The sequence below is a fragment of the Pelodiscus sinensis genome, chromosome 3 (assembly GCF_052426305.1).
Source record: "Pelodiscus sinensis isolate ZL-2025 chromosome 3, ASM5242630v1, whole genome shotgun sequence".
Lineage (NCBI taxonomy): Eukaryota > Metazoa > Chordata > Testudines > Trionychidae > Pelodiscus > Pelodiscus sinensis.
The window spans coordinates 166,442,996-166,464,620 of NC_143054.1; the positions used below are offsets into that span (position 1 = coordinate 166,442,996).

At 45.4% G+C, this 21,625-nt stretch overlaps 1 protein-coding gene across 1 annotated transcript; it reads left to right on the plus strand.

The window, feature by feature from the left end:
- Positions 1-1,851: 1,851 nt before the first annotated feature.
- On the plus strand, positions 1,852-20,483 carry LOC102458456 (GTP cyclohydrolase 1-like). The gene is made up of 6 exons (XM_075925409.2): positions 1,852-2,204; positions 5,226-5,335; positions 10,013-10,068; positions 11,697-11,728; positions 13,600-13,684; positions 16,336-20,483. The coding sequence occupies exons 1-6, from the start codon at positions 1,916-1,918 to the stop codon at positions 16,460-16,462; spliced, it is 699 nt and encodes a 232-aa protein (XP_075781524.2). The 5' UTR covers positions 1,852-1,915; the 3' UTR covers positions 16,463-20,483.
- Positions 20,484-21,625: the final 1,142 nt, after the last annotated feature.

Genomic DNA, 21,625 nt, shown 5'->3' on the forward strand with positions numbered 1-21,625 from the left:
AATTTTGTTGTGTAACGAGCAAAAGACACATTAATCATACCAAATATGTTTATATCTGTAAAACAATTAAAGGAACTTCAGTAAACAACTATTTTTGCTGTGGTTAATTCCTCTAACAAAAACAGAAAGGAGTCTGGTGGCACTTTAAAGACTAACCAATATATTAGGGCATTGGGGCATGAGCTTTCCTGAGCTACTACCGGCAGTCCCCGGGTTACGTACAAGATAGGGACCGTAGGTTTGTTCTTAAGTTGAATTTGTATGTAAGTTGGAACTGGCATCCAGATTCAGCCGCTGTTGAAACTGACCCTTGGCGCGGCGGGACCAACCCGGCAGCCCTCCAGCTGCTCTACCCCAGGCGTCGGCGAGAAAAGCCTGGTCTGCTGGGGTGGGGGGCACACTAGCTGCGCCCCCCCCCCAGCAGACCAGGGAGACGCGGAGCGGCTTTTCTCGCTGCGGAGGACGCGGGTGGCGGGACTGTGGCGCGTCTCCGCGGTCCCGCCGCCCGTGTCCTCCGTGGCAAGAAAAGCCTGGTCTGCTGGGGGGGGGGGCGCACTAGCTACGCCCCCCCCCAGCAGACCAGGGAGACACGGAGTGGCTTTTCTTGCCGCGGAGGACGCGGGCAGCGGGACTGCCGAGACGCGCCGCGGTCCCACCGCCCGCGTCCTCCGTGGTGAGAAAAGCTGCTCCGCATCTCCCTGGTCTGCTGGGGGGAAGCGCCCCCCGCGCCTCCGGAGGTGGCGACAGTGGGGGAGGCACCCCGCACTAGCTGTGCCCCCCCATTCGTAATTAGGGGTCCGACTTAAGTCGGACTGACGTAACCCGGGTACTGCCTGTATTCACTTCCTCAGATGCTGAAGAAAAAAGGAAGGGACACAGATGGGAGTGTAACATTAGTGCTAATTATGTCAGAGTGGATGTGGCTCGTCTCCAACACTGATGAGAAGGTGAGAGTATCTGAAGGGGAAATTACCTATTGTGATGTAAGAACCACTCCATTTTTCTATGTAACCCTTTGTTCAGGGTGTCACCTGTGCATATGAATTCCAGCTTAGCCAAATACACTTTCCTTGCAGTCAATCTGAAGTCCCTCCCCCGAGGATGGCAATTTACAGGTCAGAAACAGTGTGTCCAGAAGACAAGTTGTGGGGAAGTTGAGCCAGAGGAGACCTACCACACAATTTGACACACAGTCTGTCAAATCCCAGTTTCTTATTCAAGCTCTCTCGTGTATAGAAGGGGCCAGAAGGGTGACACGTGGCAGCATATTCTGCAGGAACCAAGCGCTGGGCCAGGGAATGGCATGTCCCAGCTCCTTCAGAAAAAGCTGATTGTGGGGACGTGTCACTTGGCGTGGCCCGAGTGACCCATTACACTGCAGCGCCTTGACTGGTCATTTAAATGATTGCCACAAAGACTAGAGCAAGGCGATGGGGCAAGATCCCACGCGGATGTATTTTACATAGTTTTGACCACGCGATAAGGACATGGGCGCCACAAATCAGGGGAGCTGGGGACAAGGAGCCAGCGCCAGCCTCTTCACTTAGGCAAAGGAGCCAGCAGCGCCCCGGGAAAGCGCCCCCCGCAGCGGGAGGGAGCAGGGCGGATGTGTACATAGTTCACGGCTGGATTACGGTCCTAGAGCGGCTGAAAGGGCGCTGGAAGGCAGGGGCGTGGAGCGTGACTCCAGCCGTGTCCTCTGATTACTGCCGGCAGGTCAGATGGGCTGTGGCCGCCGGGCACGGGGGCAGCGGGACAATGGCAGCTCAGAGGAACCTGCCCAGCTGACAGCCCCGCGGACGTCACCTGCTGAGCGGGGGAAATAGCCATGAAGAGGCAGCGGGGATAAATAGAGGCCGGCCGGCAGCCCCCGGCCTCGCACGGCGCCTCCCCGCGGCCAGCCCGGCCCAGCAGCATGGAGTACCACGGGGCGGGCGAGGAGCTGCATTGCGCCCGCAGCGGGGCCACGCCGCGCCCGTGCTGCAATGGCTACACAGAGCTGTCGGCCGAGATGCGCCGGGCCCTGGTGCAGTACCGCCTGGGGGCGCCGGAGGTGGGCGAGCTGCCTGCCCTGGAGGACGCCTACCTGAGCATCCTGAAGGGGGTGGGGGAGAACCCTGCCAGGCAGGGGCTGCTGCTGACGCCCAAGCGGGCCGCCAAAGCCATGCAGTTCCTCACCAAAGGCTACCAAGAGACCATCGAGGGTGAGTCCTGCTCCGCGCGGATGCGAAGGGAAAAGTGCGAGCGCCCGGCTCCTGGAGAGCCCGGAGCCACTTTCACCCCGCAGGGCCCTCACCTCGGCAGCTGAGTGCTTCCTTGAACTGGAGGGTTAATAGAGCACCTGGCCTGGCCCCTTGAAGTACGGGTTAACTACTTCGACTAAACACTCTGTTCCATCTTGCATTTAGCTTTGACACTGTGAATAGGAAAAACTTAAAAAACAACCAATAGACTAATAGCACTTTAAAGACTAACAAACATGTCGGATGGTATCATGAGCTTTCCTGGGCACAGCACACTTCTTCAGATGACTTCCCAGTCATGGAAGAGGGTACTGTAAGCTCCCAAGCTTGTCTCTCTAACCATAAGTGGGTCCAATAAAATCTATTACCTCACCCATCTTATCTCTCTGATCTCCTGTGACCAACCAACAGGGATACAAAACACTTAATTGTTCACTTAATTTGGGGAGCAAATTCTCACCTACTGCTTTGTGGGTTTTCAGGTCTTGCTTTTAACAGACTTCACCTCTGTAAACCTTCAGAACTATTCCCTGTCTCATAAACTTGACTATAGGAAGTGTCCTATCAGCGGTACAAGTAATGGGAATTAAAAACAGGGAATTTTTTTTTCATTTTACCTTTCAGGTTTATGATGATGATTGTAGGTATAAATAGCCTGAGGAAGGCAGAAGAGAGAAGTAATTTTCAAATAAATGAATCTGCACACAGTCAGATGCATTATAGAAAACTAATGTGCCATTTTGTGCTATATTTTTGCAGTGCCTAGCACAATGGAATCCTCATACAGGACTGGGGCGCCTTGCATTACCTTGATGCAAATAACCAGAAAAAAGATTTTCAGCTTGAGCATCAGTTACAAAAGGGAGAGGGGAAAGGCAAGTGGCAGCAGCAGGTTCAGTGGGTGTGTATGAATTATTCCTGAGGCATATTATTAAAGTTTAAACTTAAATAGTACCTTTGTTAACTTTTTTTTTTTTTTTTTAACAAAAATATGGCCCTGAGCCTGCAAACATTTTTGGGGGTGTGTGAATAAGTTTAATATTATCTTTGCAAGAATGATGATATAATACTATGCAAACACTTATATCGAAGAGTAAGAATCAGTTTCGGTTTTACTTTTCAGGGATTTTTATCCTGAACTTTTCTTTTTCCATTTTTGACATATGTCAGTAGGAATGTAGGTAGGAATTTCAAACTCGGACAGAGGAAATTTTGTTCTGGGGGCAGTTATCTTCAGGTATTGAGGGGGACAGACACTATGTCTCCCTCCAAGAAAAGACTCTTTCTTCACTTTCTGTAAATAGGGTAAAGTTTAGTTAAATCCATTAGGTTTCATTGTTTTATGGTTTGGGTATGGGATCTGCTGTCTGTGCACTTTTTAAAAGATGTTTGGCTTTTCTTTGTAACTAAGTTCTAGGCCAATGGAGTTTCTCCATGAGTATATTATTTGTTACTTTTTCATCTAGTTATTATGCTTGCAATAGGAATATTGTGGTGCTAATAAAAGTTCTTTAACTTTCTTTTCTTAACCTGGTATTGTTTAATGGTGGTGTCCTGCTTTTTACTTTAGGGGTGAGATTTTCCCAAATGGTCTCTCCCCTGGTTTCTTTATTAATTTGGGTGGTGGCAGCAGAGATCCTATCCCCAAAATCTAGGGTTTTAAGATTTTGGGGGGAAGTTTTTATATCAAAGCCTGGTAGATAAGGTTTTGGAGTACACTTGCTGGCCCCCACTTCTGCATTTATTGTGCCAGAGTGGGGAAGGAGCCATGACAACATATTACTTATGTTTCCTCCCATGTTGTATTTTTCTGATACTGTACAAATTGTCTGTGTCTACACTGGCACCCCTTTCCGGAAAAGGGATGCTAATGTAGACTTCGGAATAGCAAAATCCGCGGGGGATTTAAATATCCCCCGCGGCATTTGCATTTACATGGCTGCCGCTTTTTTCCGGCTTGGGGTAAGCCGGAGAAAAGCGCCAGTCTAGACGTGATTCTCCGGAAAATAAGCCCTTTTCCGGAGGATTTCTAATTCCTACTTTCTTATTCCTTTCAAGTAGGAATAAGAAATCCTCCGGAAAAGGGCTTATTTTCCGGAGAATCACGTCTAGACTGGCGCTTTTCTCCGGCTTACCCCAAGCCGGAAAAAAGCGGCAGCCATGTAAATGCAAATGCCGCGGGGGATATTTAAATCCCCCGCGGATTTTGCTATTCCGATGTGTCTACATTAGCATCCCTTTTCCGGAAAAGGGGTGCAGTGTAGACACAGCCATTCTGTATCGTAATATGCACAATAGTATCTGGTCTCTGAGATGACAAATTTTTCTCATCTTCAGTATTTAGACTTTTCTCTTTCTAATGAATGTAAATAAGGCTTTGCAGCTTCTGAAATACTGATTTCATAAAGAATGCATGTACTAGGTACCCATCTTCTACAAACAGATACTATTTTATACTCATCTACTAGGCAATAAGCTCTTAAACATCTAAACAGTGGGTACTCTCCTCTTTCTGTTTATGGGCATGTGCTGTGATAAGTGCTCCTCTCACCCTTGTCTGTGACTGGGAGCTGGGCCACAAAAGTACATCAGCATAAAATAGTTAAGCATTCCTTGATGCTGCTAAATTCCTGTGTGTAAAGTTACTTACATGCATGTATGATGGAGTGAGTGAGTTGAATGAAGGATTTCAGCTGTACTTAAAACTGATTATTTTAATTATACTTAGTTTTATACAACCATTGAATTGCAACTGAGAATATGTCTATATTAAAACTATTTTTAAAAGGTTTGAGGTTCTACTAGTCTCATGTCAGATATATTTAGTTAGTCTCTAAGATGCTACAGAACTACTTGTATTTTTAAGTTACAGACTAACACAGCTATCTCTCTGAGATTTTCCAATTGCAGTACATGTATAACCCTGTTCAGGATAGAATCCTGTGCAGAATCTTCAGTTAACTGCTCATTTTGTCCTTTCAGATATACTCAATGATGCAATCTTTGATGAAGATCATAATGAAATGGTGATCGTCAAGGATATTGATATGTTTTCCCTTTGTGAGCACCACTTGGTACCCTTCTTTGGCAAGGTAGTTATTCATCTGCCTTATAGCAAATATTTGTCATTCAGCAAATATTTGTCATTCAGCATTCTTAGAAGCTGTACTGAATAAAGGGAAATAAAATGTGTTTTGAAAAATTAGGGTGAACTTTACTCCTGCCCAGTGTAGTCCTCTAGAATCCTGAATAAAAAAATCTTATGAAAAGTTTTAATACATGACAACTATTATGTGAGCATTTTGGTGTGATCAGAAAAGGTTTTATTTTGTGGATGAACTGCATCTGCAGTATGAAGCATTTTAGAGGCAGAAAAGAAAAGCCACATTTTCTATAATTAGGTAACAGGAAATTGATTACCCTTGGAGAGGCTCCTTAATAGGAATCTTAGAAATTAGTTTGCTATAAAAAAACAAGGACATTTCATTTTACGGAGAATCTTTAGATTTTACATTTTGTAAAAAAATAAAAATGTATTAAGTATAGTATTAACTAAATTTTATTGAACATACCAATGTGTCCAGCCTCCCACTCTTGTGGTTGATTCTTTTAATACATTTTAAATCTACACAGTTAAACATACTCCAGTAAACTCTTTCCAGAAGATATGCAGTGGGATATAGAGATTCATGTTTTAATACTTCTTAAATTTAACGTAAGAATGACCATACTGGGTCAGACCAAAAGTCCTCTTAGCCCAGTATCCTGTCCTCCAACACTGGCCTATGCCGGGTGTCTCAGAGGGAATGAACAGAACAGGTCATTCTCAAGTGATCCATGTTATGTCAGCTATTTCAAGCTTCTGACAAACAGAGGCTAGGGACACCATCCCGGCCCATCTTGGCTAATAGCTGTTGATGGACCTGTCCTCCATGAATTTATCAAATTATTTTTGAACCCTGTTATAACCTTGGCCTCCACATCATCTGGCAAGTTGACTGTGTTGTGTGAAGCAATACTTATTTTTGTTTGTTTTAAACCTGCTGCCTATTAATTTCATTTGGTTTCTCCTATTTCTTGTGCCATGAGAAGGAGTACATGACACTTCCTTATTGACTTTTTCCATACCATTCATGAGTCTATAAACCTTTATTATATCCTCTCTTAGCTATCTCTATTTCACATTATGGATAATTCTCTGAAGACATCCACTCAATGACTCTAAGATCTCTTTCTTGTGTGTTATAACCAATTTAGATCCCCTCATTTTATATGTATAGTTGGGATTATGTTTTCCAATGTGCATTACTTTGCATTTATCAACACTCATTTTCATCTTCCATTTCACCCAGTTTTGTGAGATCCTTTTGTAGTTCTTCACAGTCTGTTTGGGACTTAACTTTGTTGAATATGTTTGTATAATCTGAAAATTTTGCTACCTTTGCTGTCTAGTGTTTACTCCTTTTTCCAGATCATTTTTGAAAAGGACTATTCCCAGTACAGACCCCTGGAGGAACCATTATTTGTCATTCTCCATTTGGAAAACTGACTGTTTATTCCTGTCTTTTGATACTTACCTTTTTAACCAGTTACCAAAGTATGAGAGGACTTTCCCTCTTTTCCTGTGACAGCTTATTTTGCTTAAGAGCCTTTGGTGAGGGACCTTGTCAAAGGCGTTATAAAAAATTTAGTAAACTGTTACTCAGTTCTCCTTGTTAACATGTTTGTTGACCCCCTCAAAGAAGTGTAGTAGATTGGTGAAACATGATTTCCCTTTACAAAAACCATATTGACTCTTCCCCAACAAACTGTGTTCACCTGCGTGTCTAACAATATTGGTTTTACTATAGTTGCAACCAGTTTGCCCAGTACTGAAGTACTTATCTGCCTGTAATTGCCAAGATCACCTATGGAGCTTTTTAAAAAAAAACAAAAAAAAATTAGCTATCCTCCAGTTATTTGATACAGAAGCTAATTTAAATAATAGGTTACAAACTACAGATGGTAGAGCTGCAATTTCATATTTGAGTTCCTTTAGCACTCTTGGGTGCATACAGGGAGACTGACAGAGTTGTTGGTCCCCTGGGCAAGGTGTAGGACAACAGCTCCACACTTCTGGAAGGGGCATGGCTTCAGGCAGAAGGAACGAGGGCTAGCCACCCCCATGACCCTTTCAGAGCCGACAAGAGCATGTCACATATGACTCCAGCATCAAATTAAAGGGCCCAAGGCTCTGGCCGCCAATGCCGCAGTTGCCCTCTTTGTCCCAACCTGTCAGTGGGCCTTTGGGTGTATCCTGTCTGTTGATGGAGACTTATTACTGTTTAGTTTGTCAATTTGTTCCTAAACCTCCTCTAATGATGCCTTAATCTTGGGCATTTCCGCAGTTTTGTCACCTAAAATGAATGGCTCAGGTTTGGGAATTTCCCTCACAGCTGTGAAGACCAATGCAAATAATTAGTTTCTCTGCAGTGACCTTATCACACTCTGGGGTTCTCCTTGCTCAGGGAACCCTAATCCCCTATACCTTGCCTCAGTGGCCAGTCATCATTTAGCCTCTGCCCCAGGGGCAAAGTGCAGTCTGAAATGGCCGCTCATCATCTGGAAGGCAGTGTGGACCTGCTACCTTCTCCTGTCCCGGCTGCCTCCCTGCAGCCCTAGTGTCCCTCAGGCCTGCAGTCTGGGAATTGGGTCATGCCAAAGCTCCTCAGCTCTGCCTGTCTTGCCCCAGCCCTGCTCTATCCCAGGTACCCTCTGTAGCTTCCCAGACAACCAGAAGCTAGCTTCTCAGCTCTCACAGCCTTTTATAGGGCCCAGCTTGTCCCTAATTGGCAAGTGGTGTGCAAGCCTCCTCTGTAATCCCCTTCCTGCACAACTACCTCCTTTCTATTTTTCTCAATTGGATTTAGCTTTGACTTTTTTTTGGTTTTGTTCTTTCTTTTACCATTTTTTTTAATGAGGTGTACATGTAGGTTGAGCCTCTGTTATGATGTGCTTAAAAAGTTTCCATGCAGCTTGCAGGGATTTCACTTTTGGTACTGTACCTTTTAATTTCTGCTTGACTAACTTCCTTATTTTTCTGAAGTCCCTTTTCTGAAATTAAATGCTACAGTGTTGGGCTGCGGTGGTGTTCTCCCACTACAAGGATGTTTCTATAACAATCTCCTTCTTTCCTTTCTCTTGTTTCTTTCTCAATAAACCTCCTTTCCTACTTGCTACTTTCTCTTCTCATGCCTTTCTCTGACTCTTATTCCATAAAGACTGATAATTCTTGACAGCTCAAACTGGAATGCGCAGCAAAATGAATGCCTGTTTTCTTCTTTGTCAATAAATCTACTTGCTCTGCATATGCCTATAAGTTCCACAGCATTTATACTTTCTTCAGCCCTGCTGAATCCCAGGTATATAAAACTGTGGCCTCTATATAAAACCATGGTATGCCCACATCTTGAATACTGCATACAGATGTGGTTCCAATGCCAATATATCAAAAAAGATATATTGGCACTGGAAAAGGTTCAGAAAAGGGCAACAAAAATTACTGGTGTTTGGAATGGGGCCCATATAAAGAGAGTTTAAAAAGACTTCAACTTTTCAGATTAGAAAAGAGGAGACTAAGGGGGAGGGGAGATATGATAGAGGTCTATAAAATCATGACTGGTATGGAAAAAGTGAATAAGGAAAAGTTATTTACCTATTCCCTCAATATAAGAACTAGGAGTCATCAAATGAAAGTAATAGGCAGCAGGTTTAAAACAAACAAAAGGAAATTTTTCTTCATGCAGTGCACAGTCAGCCTTTGGAACTCCTTGTCAGAGGATGTGGTGAAGGCTAGGACTTTAACAGGGCTCAAAAAAGAATTAAATAGCCATTGATGGACCTAACCTCCATGATTCTATTAGCCAGGATGGGTAGGAATGGTGTCCCTAGCCTCTGTTTATCTGGAAATGGGTGACAGAGGAGGGATCACGTGAGGATTACTTCTTGTGTTCCCTCCCTCTGGAGCATCTGGTATTATCCACTGTTGGCAGACAGGTTACTAGACTACATGGACTGTTGGTCTGACCCAGTATGGCCGTTCTTATGTTCATATGTTCTTATACATATGCACTTTCTCCACCTTTAATTACATCTGCTGCATAGTTCTGGTCTGACTTCACAGGGCACTTTGGCTCTTTCTATTCTGCAGCACTATTTTGGGATACGGGTGGTATCTGAAATAGCTATACTGTGTCTTAACAGCAAGCCCGTTCTTTTGAAATATAATGAACTCGCTATTCCGACGTCCCTGTAAACCTCATTCCACAAGTAGTAAGGGACATTTTGGAATAGCAGGTTATTTCAAAATTTAGCACTATGTAGACCGCACCAAATTATGAAATAAGATGCGCATTTTGTGTAGCTCAAATTATGTATCTTATTTCAACCTATGGTGCAGTATAGATGCCCCCTTTGTCTGTGTTAAGGATCCAGTCCTGCTCCCATTAAAAGCAGCACTGAAACTCCCATTGACTATCACTAGAGGAAGGATGAGGACCAAAACCAGAAGGTTTAGGTTCTGGAAGCCCTGATCCTGCAGTTTCCACTGAGTGGGCAGACTGCTATGAAATGTGAAGCTCCATCATGGCTAGAGCTTCTCACAGACACAGCTATCTGTGCATTGTACATTGCATTTTGGAACTCTGAATTTAGTTTCAGGCCTTCACCTTTCTTGTAGAATCAGGTGTATAGTAATCATTCAGCATTTAGAGTCCTGTTCATATTTGCAGGTACATATTGGATACTTACCTACAAAGAAAGTGGTTGGACTAAGCAAGCTTGCAAGGTAAGTGGATGTATGCAATGTTATAGTGAAGGTGTAAGAGCCAAATCCTGTTCTCAGTGCACAGCCCAAGTGAGGTGAACTGGGATGCTCTGCAGAGGGAAAGGGACAGGAATACTTCTCTTAGGATGTCTGGCAGCAACACAGAGCCACTGCTGAAGTTTTAGGGTTACCGTAAGCCCTGGCGTTCCTTTGACTGGTGGCTCTGCAGTAGCAGATCCCCTGTCCCCACTTGCCCTGCACATCGGAGTGCATGGAGTCTACTGTGAAGCTGCTTCAGAGTGCAGAGGGATGTGGAACTCCTATATGGTGTTCTTGCATTCTGATCTCCCTATGGTGTGGGTTAGGTCCCTATGGTTTCAGGAGATAGGATTTCCCCAGTTCATGTAAGCAAGTAACAAGGATTATGAAGGTGAGCTGGGAAGGATGATTCACTATAGAAAATTAGGATTTCCCCACTGTGACTCTTAAGGATAATTTCTTATAACAGAACCTGCACAAGTGTTTGCAGCTAATTATGTTGACTTTTTAATCCCCACAACTATTCATACAATCTGTGCATACAGAGCACTCCTGATCGCCTGCTAATAGAAAGGAGTTAGTGGGAGAATGTTCTCTTTGACAGCTGTCAGTTTTGGCACTGGCTCCCCACTTTGGACTGAAGGAGCCTTAGTGTGTTAGCCTCGTGGGCAAGCTGCAGTGCTTTGGTATTGCTTCTGAGGAAGAAGGGACTTGAGCATGGCTATGGACTTATATAGGTGCTGGAATTAGCATGATTTGGATGCTGCTGTGCCCCCAAGCCTGAAGTGGTTTCCATCATATGCAGGTTTTATAGTTTGGTTCAGTGATTTTCAGCACACCTGTTTTACAAATTGTTCCAGCATCCCTGAGGACTCATGTGAACGGGGCAGCTAAGAGTGGGTAGCTGGCAGTTTTACACTTTATTGGCAGCTGATCGAGTTCTACACTGTATTGGCTGCCTTAGGTTTTGGGTTTCATTTATATGTTTTGTTAGCACATATCATAGTTGTCTACTGTTTTCAGCTATGTGCCTCTTTCTATATCTAACATTTTTTATAAATGAAATTAACTTTTCTATTCAACAGGCTGAGTTTAAGTAAAAGCTGATGGCCTACACATCTTTAAAGAACAATCCAGTTATCAATAGCAGACTATAAAATAGTGTCAAATAGTGGCCCTGTTATAATCCATAATCTGTTCTTCTGCATTCTGAGCACAAGCATGTTAATGACCAGTCAAAGACTGCTTTACAAATGTTACACAAAGGCTGACAATCCACAGTCTGAAAATAGATTATTTTGGGGTTAAATAGGATTTTTGAGGTAATACTTAATTGTTTAAAAGGGTATGCTTTCTATAAGGGATTCCATTTATAAGGTACTTGGGTTAAAATAAGTGGTACAAATTAGAAATATATTATCAGCTGTATTTAAATCATACTGCACATTGTAATGTAAAATCACTTATATTACAGTATGTTTTAGCCTTCTAAATAGCCAAGATGACATTGTCCTACATTATCCTCTGTGATACCCAGAGAGTCTATTAAGCTAAACTTAAAGTTTGTTTAAATCAGGAAAGAATATTTATTATTCTTATATTTTTTCCAGAATTGTTGAAATCTTTAGTCGAAGACTGCAAGGTGTGTATCCTTTCTATAGTATCTCTGTTCTCCTGAACTGTATTTCAGCTAGAGCAGTGGTTTTCAATTGTCGGTTGAGACCTCACAGTGGGTCGCTTCTTCATTTTAATGTGGGTCACCAGAGCTGTCTTAGACCTACTGGGGCCCAGGGCCAAAACCAAAGCTCAAGCCCCACTACCCAAGGGCTTCAGCCCTGGGTTGCAGGGCTCAGGTTACAGGCCCCCTGCCTGGACTGATGCCCTTAGGTTTTGATTTAGGAACCCCACTCAGGGCTGTGGGTCTTAGGCTTTGGCTCCTCCTCCCTGTGGGGCAACAGGGCTTGGGTTGACTCAGGCTTCAGTGCCCCTCCCAGGGTCATGTAGTACATTTCGTTGTCAGAAGGGAGTCATATAGGGTTGCCATATCTGATCTCACAAACCTACACACCCTGGTCACACTCCTGTCCTGTCCGTTCTCCACAGCCCTGCTCCTGCTCACTCCATCCCTCTCCCTTCATCACTCGCTCTCCCTGACCCACTTTCACCAGGATGAGGCAGGAGTTTAGGGTGCAGGCCCTAGGCTGGGGCTGAGGGGTTTGGTGTGTGAGAGGGAGCTCGGGGCTGAGGGGTTTGGTGTGTGAGAGGGAGCGCAGGGCTGAGCCTGGTGCAGGAGGTTGGAGTACAGGAGGGGGTGCAGACTTTGGGGTAGAGTTTGGATGCAGGAGGGGGTTCAGGACTGGGCCAGGGGGTTGGAGTGCAGGGGGGTGAAGGGAGCAGGCTTCAGGAGGGGGCTCAGGGATGGGACAAGGGTTTGAGGTATAGTAGTTGCAGTGGAGTGAGGGCTCTGAGGGAATTTGGGTGCAATGGGGGCTCAGATGTGGAGCAGGGAGTTGGGATGCTGGAAGGGGAGGAGGGAGTATGAGCTCTGGGAGGGGCTTAGGGTTGGAGCAGGAGATTCAGGGTATGGGATAGGGTGTGGGCTCCAGGAAGGGGCTTGGGTGAGATGGGGGGATTAGGTTGGGGGAGGGATGAGGATGCAGGCTCAAGCCAAGCAGCACTTACCTTGGGCATTGCCAGGTCCCAGTCGGTGGTGTAGCAGGGTTAAAACAGGCTCTCTGCCTGCCCTAGCCTCATGCCACTCCCGGAAGTGGTCAGCATGTCTCTTAGTGTATGCCTAACTTGAATTGTCACTAGTCCTGTTGAAGTAAATATATTTAAAGGTAGGTATAGGCCTAAGCACTCCTCTGAACTGGGACTATAATAAATGTGGCATATAAAATTGTCATAGGACCAGGCAGAAAACATTAAAACAGCCTGATCCTACTCCTCAATCTCGGCTGGAAGCTTGTGATGTCAATCCCATGGCAGTATAGTGGCCAAGTTCAGAGCCTCAGTACTTACACTTCAGCAGCTAGGTTAGTCTAATGGGGAAGGTGTGCTAATGAAATGCATTGGGTCCCCTTTTGTGAAAGAATGAGGAAGTGTACTCTGTGCATAGGACACCTGTGATAGGTAGCCAAGGAGGACAGAAGTCTCTGCAGCGTGGGAAAAACGGACTTTTGGTGATGTATTTCACAGGGAGTAAGGGATTCAAAATCCTGTGTGCAATCAAGGTGGCTAAATATAGGCTGACTGAATAAAGAATAAATTTCAGGACTCCAAAGGTGTCTTTTCAGCATTTGTACAAGCACTTTTTACACTTTTAAGTTCACATTGAAAAATTAATTTTAAAAACCATTTCTAGCACAGGGACTCATTTTATTTTAGTTAGCTAGTGGGGGAATTTGATAGACTGTATTTAGAACACCTTAGGAATGTATTTTCTTTAAAAATTCTTAAGGTGTACTAAGAGTGGTAATTACCTATAGAAAAATCACACTGTTCTCTTTTTAGTTCAGGAGCGGCTTACCAGACAGATTGCTCTGGCAATTACTGAGGCTCTGAAACCTGCTGGAGTGGCTGTGATTGTAGAAGCATCGTAAGTAATCCATTATTGTTAGTCCCATTAAAGTCAACTTCTAAACCAGAGGTGTACAATAATTTTTGACGGGGAGCCACTCCAAGATTTTGGAAAGTGGTTGAGAGCAGAAGGGAGCTTGAGATAAGGGACTGGGGTTCAGGAAGAAGAGTGGGATCTGGGATGGAGTTTGGGTGAAGGAGGCAGTTGTGACCTAGGGCAGAGGTCTGGGTTGCAGGGGTTTGGTTTGTGACCTAGAGGCACAGGACTGGGATGCAGGAGTTTGGGTTGTGACCTAGGGTAGGAGGGGATTGTGATCTGGGGCAGGAGACTAGTGTGCCAGATCTGGGAGAGTGTATAGGTGCAGGAAGGAGGCAGAAGATTTGGATATGTTGAGTGGGGAGGCAGAGGGTTGGGGAAGAGAAGGGCTGGAGTGCCAGAGGCAGGCTCTGGCTAGGAGACTTACCAGCCCAACCAGTCTGCTTGCCTGCAGAGCTTAAAACATATCCCAGCCAACCTGCCTGCCTTATGCCTGCACAGCCATGTGCTTGTGTGAATAACTTAGCCAGATGGCAGAGGGCGTGGTACTTCGTGTACTATCTGTTATTCAAACAGACAGTTCCCATTGGCCAGTTTCTGGCCAGCGGGATTGTGCTGAAGGAGGGATTTATGCCTGAAGGCTCCCCTTTTCCCCCTCCAGGCTCACAGTTTTTGAAGAGAAACTGCTCCATAGCCACTTTTCTGAGCGGCGTGAGGGGCAAGCAGGGAAGCCTGTCTGGGGCTCTCCACTGCATCTGTGGGCCATATTGGTGGCTTAGCAGGCCGGATCCAGCCCAAGGGCCGTATTTTGCCCAGGCCTGCTCTAAACAATTATTGCATCACAGTACCAGAGATGTTATTGTTACCCAAACACTAACCAGGCTGGGGAGAGCTGGGTTCCCGTTCCTACCACAGTCTTCATATGGAACTTTGGACAAGCCATTTAATCTCTCTGGTGCAATTCCCTATCTGTAAAATGGGGATCCAGATACTATTGCTTTACACTGGGCACATGTCAGGATTCATTCATAAATGGCATCTCATATATACCTTAGTCATTAAAGTACCTCAATAGATAACTTTTAGGTACAGATAAATATGACAGAACTTCAGATACTAGCTTATAAGAAATTGTGACCTCTGTTGACATTTTTCCCCCCATACTTTAACAAATGCTGCAGCGTGTGTATGGGCAACTTGGATTGAGCTAAGTGAAAAGTGACTAAAAATGGGATATAAAGATTTTGGCACATTTTCCATTGTTCAAATTAGTACAAGTCTTTGAACTTGTACATGATGATGCTTAGTCATTCACACAGATGCAGGCATGTATGTGTACATTTTTCAGGCAAACAACATGTGGACTAATCATAGTTGGCACCCACACACTTATATGTCTGACTTGTAATTAAATAGCCATGACTGACTTGTGTCAGCCAACTCGGGGTTGCAAGGTTTAGGTTAAAGGGCTGTTTAATGACAGTGTAGATCAGCCACGGCCACCCCCAGCTCACGAGCCACATGTGGCTCTTCTCCCCCCTCAAAAGTGTGGCTCATGAAGCCGCTCCTGTGCCTCCGCCAACGGCCCCTGGCTCCTTGTTCATTTCCCGCCTTCCCTGTGCTCACCAGGTTGACGATTCAAGATGGTGCCCAAGATGGCGGCCATTGACAGGCACCTGATAGGGCCAAAAAGCCTAAGTTTGCTTGCTCCTTATAGGGGCAGCCTTCTTTTGTGCTTTTTTGTGGGTTTTTTTGCTTGACAATTCTGGTGCGGCTCTTCGCATTTTTTCCGCCACTGTTTCAGCTCTCTTTGTTAAATGAGTTGGCCATCCCGGTGTAGATGTTAAAACTTGGATGGGAGCACAAGCTCTGAGAGCTTCCCTTCTCACAGGGTACTCAAACCTAAACATGTACATTGCAATTTTAGTCATAGCCCTAGTCCTGAGTCAGTTTGCAGTCTGACCATGGGCGTTTAGCTGCCGTGTTGAATAGTTCAAACATGGTCTGCTTAAATTTCCTGCCAATATTTATTCATTTATTTCAACTTCACTCAAACATTGTTTACAGCAAACGTCTCCCCCACCCTCCCACTGACAGGCCCACTACCAGGTGGTCGGGAGGGGAAGTAGGGGTAAAGTGGACAACCGCCCCGGGGACAGGTGATTCAAAAGGGCCTGGAGCTCCCAGCTGCTGGCACCATGGGCCCTTTAAATTACCATTGTATGCTGTGCAGTACACTCCAGGCAGTTCTGAGCGCTGGTGAGAGGGCATGGCATGATGTGGTCCAGGCAGCACTGAGGGCTGGCTGGCCCCAGCCCTGCCACTTCCACCTGAAGCCCTGCCTTTTCCAGGAGTGCACAGCTGCTTCCCCCCACCATATTGCCCAGGCGTCAGGAAAGTCTGCCAGCTCTTCCTGCCCCCCTGAATGTTGTTTTGAAATTTATTTAAATAAAATGGATTTCAAGAATGATTTTCCTATCAGTAGTTTGGCGTGAACTGGACATGCTTTAATTAGTCAAAGGCATTACTTGGCACACCGTGCATTGCTTATTGTCTTAATGGTAATTATATCTAGTTATCCCAGTGTGCAGGCTATTAACATATTAAACTAAGGTTGACTAATTACCTTCTAGGCACATGTGCATGGTTATGCGAGGGGTTCAGAAAATGAACAGCAGAACTGTCACCAGTACCATGCTTGGAGTTTTGCGAGAAGATCCAAAAACCAGAGAGGAATTTCTTACGCTGATTAAGAATTAAATGGAAAGAGCTTCCCACTCATGATTTGTTGGCCCCAAAGTAAAAATCAATTGCAAGAAACTAATTACCGTGTGGGATGCAGACTGTTTATAGAGTTTGTGTTTTAGAAATACCATGTGACATACTGGTTCTCATTAATGTCTTGTAATGTTGTAAAATATTTGGTAAAGAATTGACATGCCTAAATCAAAATTGCTGAACTGAAATTAGCAGTTTCCCAATGCTAACCATAAAGTGCCATATAAACATGTTGCTAGATGAGAGCTAAATCAAGCCATCCTACCCAGAAAATTAAAACCAAAAAACAATCACCACAGGAAAATGAAATTAAGCACAAAATCCTGTGACCTTTATGAATCAATCTTCAGTACTTTTGTGCCCCTTGTATTAGGTAAAGGGGTCAGAAAACCAGCAAATCTCCCCCACCAGTGATTCTTTTAGTGCAGGGGTTGGCAACCTTTTCAAACCAAAGAGCCAGACTACATCAAAATTCAGAACAAGTGATCAACAAAGAGCCAGATAAGAATGCAGGAGTCAGGGAGGGGGTTGAGGAGGCAGGGCAGAGGATGGGGGGCACCAGAGTTGGGGCAGAGGTGGGTGGCTCAGGGCAAGGGGTTGGATGTGTGGGCAGGCTCAGAGTAGGGGATGGGGGCTGCAGGAGTCAGGATAAGTCTTAGGGGCTAGAGCAGGGCATGGAGATGCAAGAATGAGATCAGGGGGCTGGGAGGCTGAGGGCAGGAGGTGGAGGGGTGCAGGGTAAGGGTTGGGTATGTATGGGGTTTAGTGCAGAAGGGGTGTAGGAACCAGGGCAGTGGGTAGAGGATTAAGGGCAGCGGGCACAGAGTAGGGGACCGGAAGGTCTGGGGTCAGGGCTTACTAGGGCTACCTGCGGCAGCAAAGATAGGCTGCTCTGGAGGGGGGAGGGGGCAGTTTCCCCAGCATCTCCTCCAGAAGGCAGTGGTTTCTAGCCCTCCCCCAGCATGTCCAGAGGCAGGGTGATGCTGGGCTGTGGTTCCCGGTTGACCCCCCTCCCATGTCCCTTGGGGTTGGGAGGGGATCACTGCATTCCCCCACAGCATGTCTTGGAGGTGGGGAGTTTGTGAGGCTGTTTGTCCTGGGGCGGTGGGGTTGACAGGCCACAATTTGCAGTCCCCCAGCATGTCATGGGATGGGTGAGGGCCAGCAAGCCACAGTTTGCAGTCCCCCAGCATGTCCTCGGGGGGGGGGGGGGTGCATGTCCTCCCCCTGCATGTTCTGAGGAAAGGCTGGAGCTAGGGCCATGTGGTGGCTGCCCAGCTGTTCCTGGGGTGGGGCTGTGTGGCAGGTGGCTGCCCCATGGGCTGGGGACACAGAGCAACCACACCAAAGCCCAGGCTTCAGCTCCAGCAGCTGCCAAAAGAGCCATATTTGGTTCTCTCGCAAGTGTCGACTCTGATCTAGTGTAAGGTCTGGGAAGCATAGAATTGCTGTTATCTGAGCCTACACGATCCTATTCTAGTGCCCAAAGTAGGGGACATGAGAGAAGAATTCCCAGATGGGAAGAGGCCACTATGACCACTATGCTCTAGCAATCCCGGCTCTTTGGGGCCATAGCCAGCAGGGTGATGCATGGAATAGCAGAGAACCCAAGGTCTGGCCAATCCCCAGAGCTAGGGATACAATCGGGAGGCAGGCAGTCCCCACTAGGGATGTAATAGTGTAGTCAATTAACTGATCAGCAAATGCTTAAAGGTTAATGTTATAGAGTACACACATTCTCCCTCCTTCCCCTGCCAGTAAATTTTTAGCAGGGGTCCAGGACCTACCCCTGCTGCAACTCTGCATTTAATGTGTATTAGGAGCCAGGCAGGCAGGTAGCCCGGCTCAGTTCCGGCTCGTGCCGAGTCTGGGAGCTTAGCCTCCCTCCCTGGACAGGGGCTGCTGCCACCCTGTGCTGCTACCTCTGTATCAGAGGCAGCAATGAAGGGCAACAGGTAGCCGGTCTGCAAGGGGAACTGGTTTTTAAACTGGCTCTCCTCACGGACCTACTGCCACCTGACATCCTACACTGCTGCCTCTGATACAGACACAGAAGTGTAGAGTGCCAGGGGGCTCCTTGGGAGTGGGGCAGGAGCGCACTGGCTACTAGTCCCACCCCCATGGACTATAGAATAGTTGAGTAACTGATAAAAATTCATTAGGTTAATTGACTATTCAATTAACCGATATTTAACATCCCTATGAATGTGCCTGGAGGTGACAGTGTGGAGAGTGGCATGGCTGTAGCTCTGCCTCTTTCCTGCCCAGCTAAGCTCCCATGCCTTGCAATTCAGAAGCTGCAAACATACCACATTTTTGGAGTGTTTTTGCAGGATCAGAAGAGAGGGATGAGGCTGTACTTGTTCAGCATTCCTCCCAGTGAAATGTCCTGATTCTTTCTCCTAATCTAAAACAGGCTCCCAGAAGGCATAGGTTTGTTATTGCCAAGCAATGGGGGTTCATTACATTTTTACAGTCCATTAGTACTCCAGCAACTTTTTTCAATGTATGCAGAATATCCCAAACATCTCTCACCCACAGGAAAGATCTATTGTTTATGGCTGAGTCACCAGTCCAACTCCTTCTAAACCTTGCTTTGATTCCTTCTAGAGAAACAGCAGATGATAGGGCACTAGGATTGTGATAAAACAGTAGTCTGTGTATACATGCAAAGCTGCCTGTTGAAGTAAGGCTAGTATTAATCTTCTAGAAGATTCACACAATAAACTGGCATGGGCAAGCTCTGAAGTGCGTATGCATCTGAACACACTGATTAAGCTCATGCCCACCACATACATATCCAAGCTGCCATCAAATACAGTTTAAAGATTTGACATACTAAAATGGGAAGAAAATGAAAATCTGTCCTCCCATTCACCAAAATAAATCCCAGTATTTACCCAGAAAAATTATAATTTTGTACTGATTTTCAGCTGTTTTTTGTATTAGAAATAAGCAGTGAAAAATTACTGGGAAACTATAAATAAAATAAAAACCATAAAGGGCCTTACAGATACACAGAGATGTATCTCAAAATACATTTGCTTGAAAATACAGTATCCTAAATGTAGAGTGATGATTATCTACATGCCAAAACAGCTTGTGAATGTGCCTTACTTAACCTTTGGCAAAAATAGGGGAACATATTAAATGCAGTATGTGTCTGAGTAAATGTTAGCAGTAAGTTAACTGGTAAATATTGGTTTTACAAATGAAACGTTCAAGATAAACATTTTGCAGCTCACACTATTCAAAATGAAGCATTGGACTGTCTTAAAGGGTTTATAATCAATAAGAGCTGTATAACTTAGTGTTCAATAATGGTGCTAAAACCTTTATATGAGTGTTTTGTGGAAACTGCATTTATAAGTTTTAAAAAATGTTTTGGAACAGTTATATTTTATGTTTATTTTATTAGCCTTTTGCTTTCTTACATAAGGATTATGTGGCAAACTTTTCTTGTGTGTCCTGTTCTCACATATGTAAATGTTGTTGTAGGTGTGTTGGATCAGGCTATTGAGACAAGGTGGGTGAGATAGTAGTTTTTTTTTTTTTTTTACTGGATCATGTTCTGTTGGTGAAAGAAAGAAAGAAACAAGCGTTTGAGCTACACCGAGCTTTTCTTCAGGTCTGGGCAGACCTGTGCAAACTCGAAAGCTTGTCTCTTTAACAGAAGATGGTCCAGTAAAAAAATACTACCTCACACAACTTGTCTTTCTATTCTCACATATCAGATTTGTTCTTTCTAGAGCTGTCCATTAATCATAGTTAACTCTACCTATTAACTCAAAACAAACTGACTCAAAAAGAGTTAATCACAATTAATGGCAGTTGTAATTACACTTAAATGCAATTATAATACAAACGGCTCACTTTATATTTTGATTAAATATTTACACTAATAACAAACAAAAGAAACAGTATTTTTTCAGTTCGCCTCATGAGTGCAGTCACTTCAATGTGGAAGGGCAACCTTAGATTTGTTTTTGGCACATAACTACACTCAAAACAAAAGACGCCAAACTTTAGAGCCCCCCATATCTACTCATCCCTACTTCTTGTTCAACTAATCACTAAGACCAGGGGTGGGGAACCTAAGCCCCCCCAACTTGCTTGGATCCAGCCCTGAGGCTCAAGGCTCCCCCTTCTTCCCAGCATTGGGGAGCCCGTGCTGGTGCTCCAGCTTCTCTCACTGTCCCCCTGCAAAGCTGGAGCACACAAAATCTACTAGCCTGGGCCCCTCATGGCTCTGGTGTGAGGGGAATGCAGGGAGAGTCTCTCTCCTCCGGTGGAAGCCACATCAGTGAGTTTTTTTCCCTCGCTTTTGTGTGGTCCCTCACTAATTTGAATGTGGTCAATAGCTCCCAATCCTAAAAAGGTTTCCCACCTCTAAGATAAACAAGAGCAACCCTTTTGCCAGGTAGCGCTTTTGCCGGGTTTAACATCTAGGGGTTCCTTTTCATCCATCTCACACAGAATTAGCTCGAGCCCTCACCCTGTAGCCTGGGAAATTCACAAACTCCTCGGCGCCTCTGAGAGGCAATGCTTCGCCACTCGCAGGCACAGAGTCTGAGTGTAGAAAAGAAACTTTTAATGCAACAGAGAGAGAAGTCAAATGGCATTAGCTTAGGAAAATACCAGAGTTCATAACCAACCCACAAGTAACTGTCCCAGCTCAGATGGATTGAGCAATGTCCTTTGCCTCTCAGGCTCACCAGTCCAACAATGTAAGGGTCCCATTCACATACCCACTTTCTCTGAACCCTATTTCAAATGCCCCACTTACAGCTCTGTCCAGTCAGTGCAGACCCAGACACATCACCCTGATGACTTCACTCACTGAGCCAGAGGCAGTGCCACCTTTGTGCTGCTCCTGTGGTCCACTTGCTCCTGCCAGCCACCCTGCCGGTCACTCCCGCCAGCCGCCTGCTGCTGCTCGCTCTGACCGGCTGCCTGCTGGTCACTCCTGCCAGACAACCTGCTGGCCGCCTGCTGGTCACTCCCACTGGTCGCAATGGATCTGGCTCCAGGCCAAACTAGAGACTTCAGCTCTTAGTGATTTCAGCTCTTAGGCACTACCTAGGTTAGCCAAAAGATTCCAGCTTCCACTGGAATAACAAAGAGACTGCATATGGAGTCTGTTCT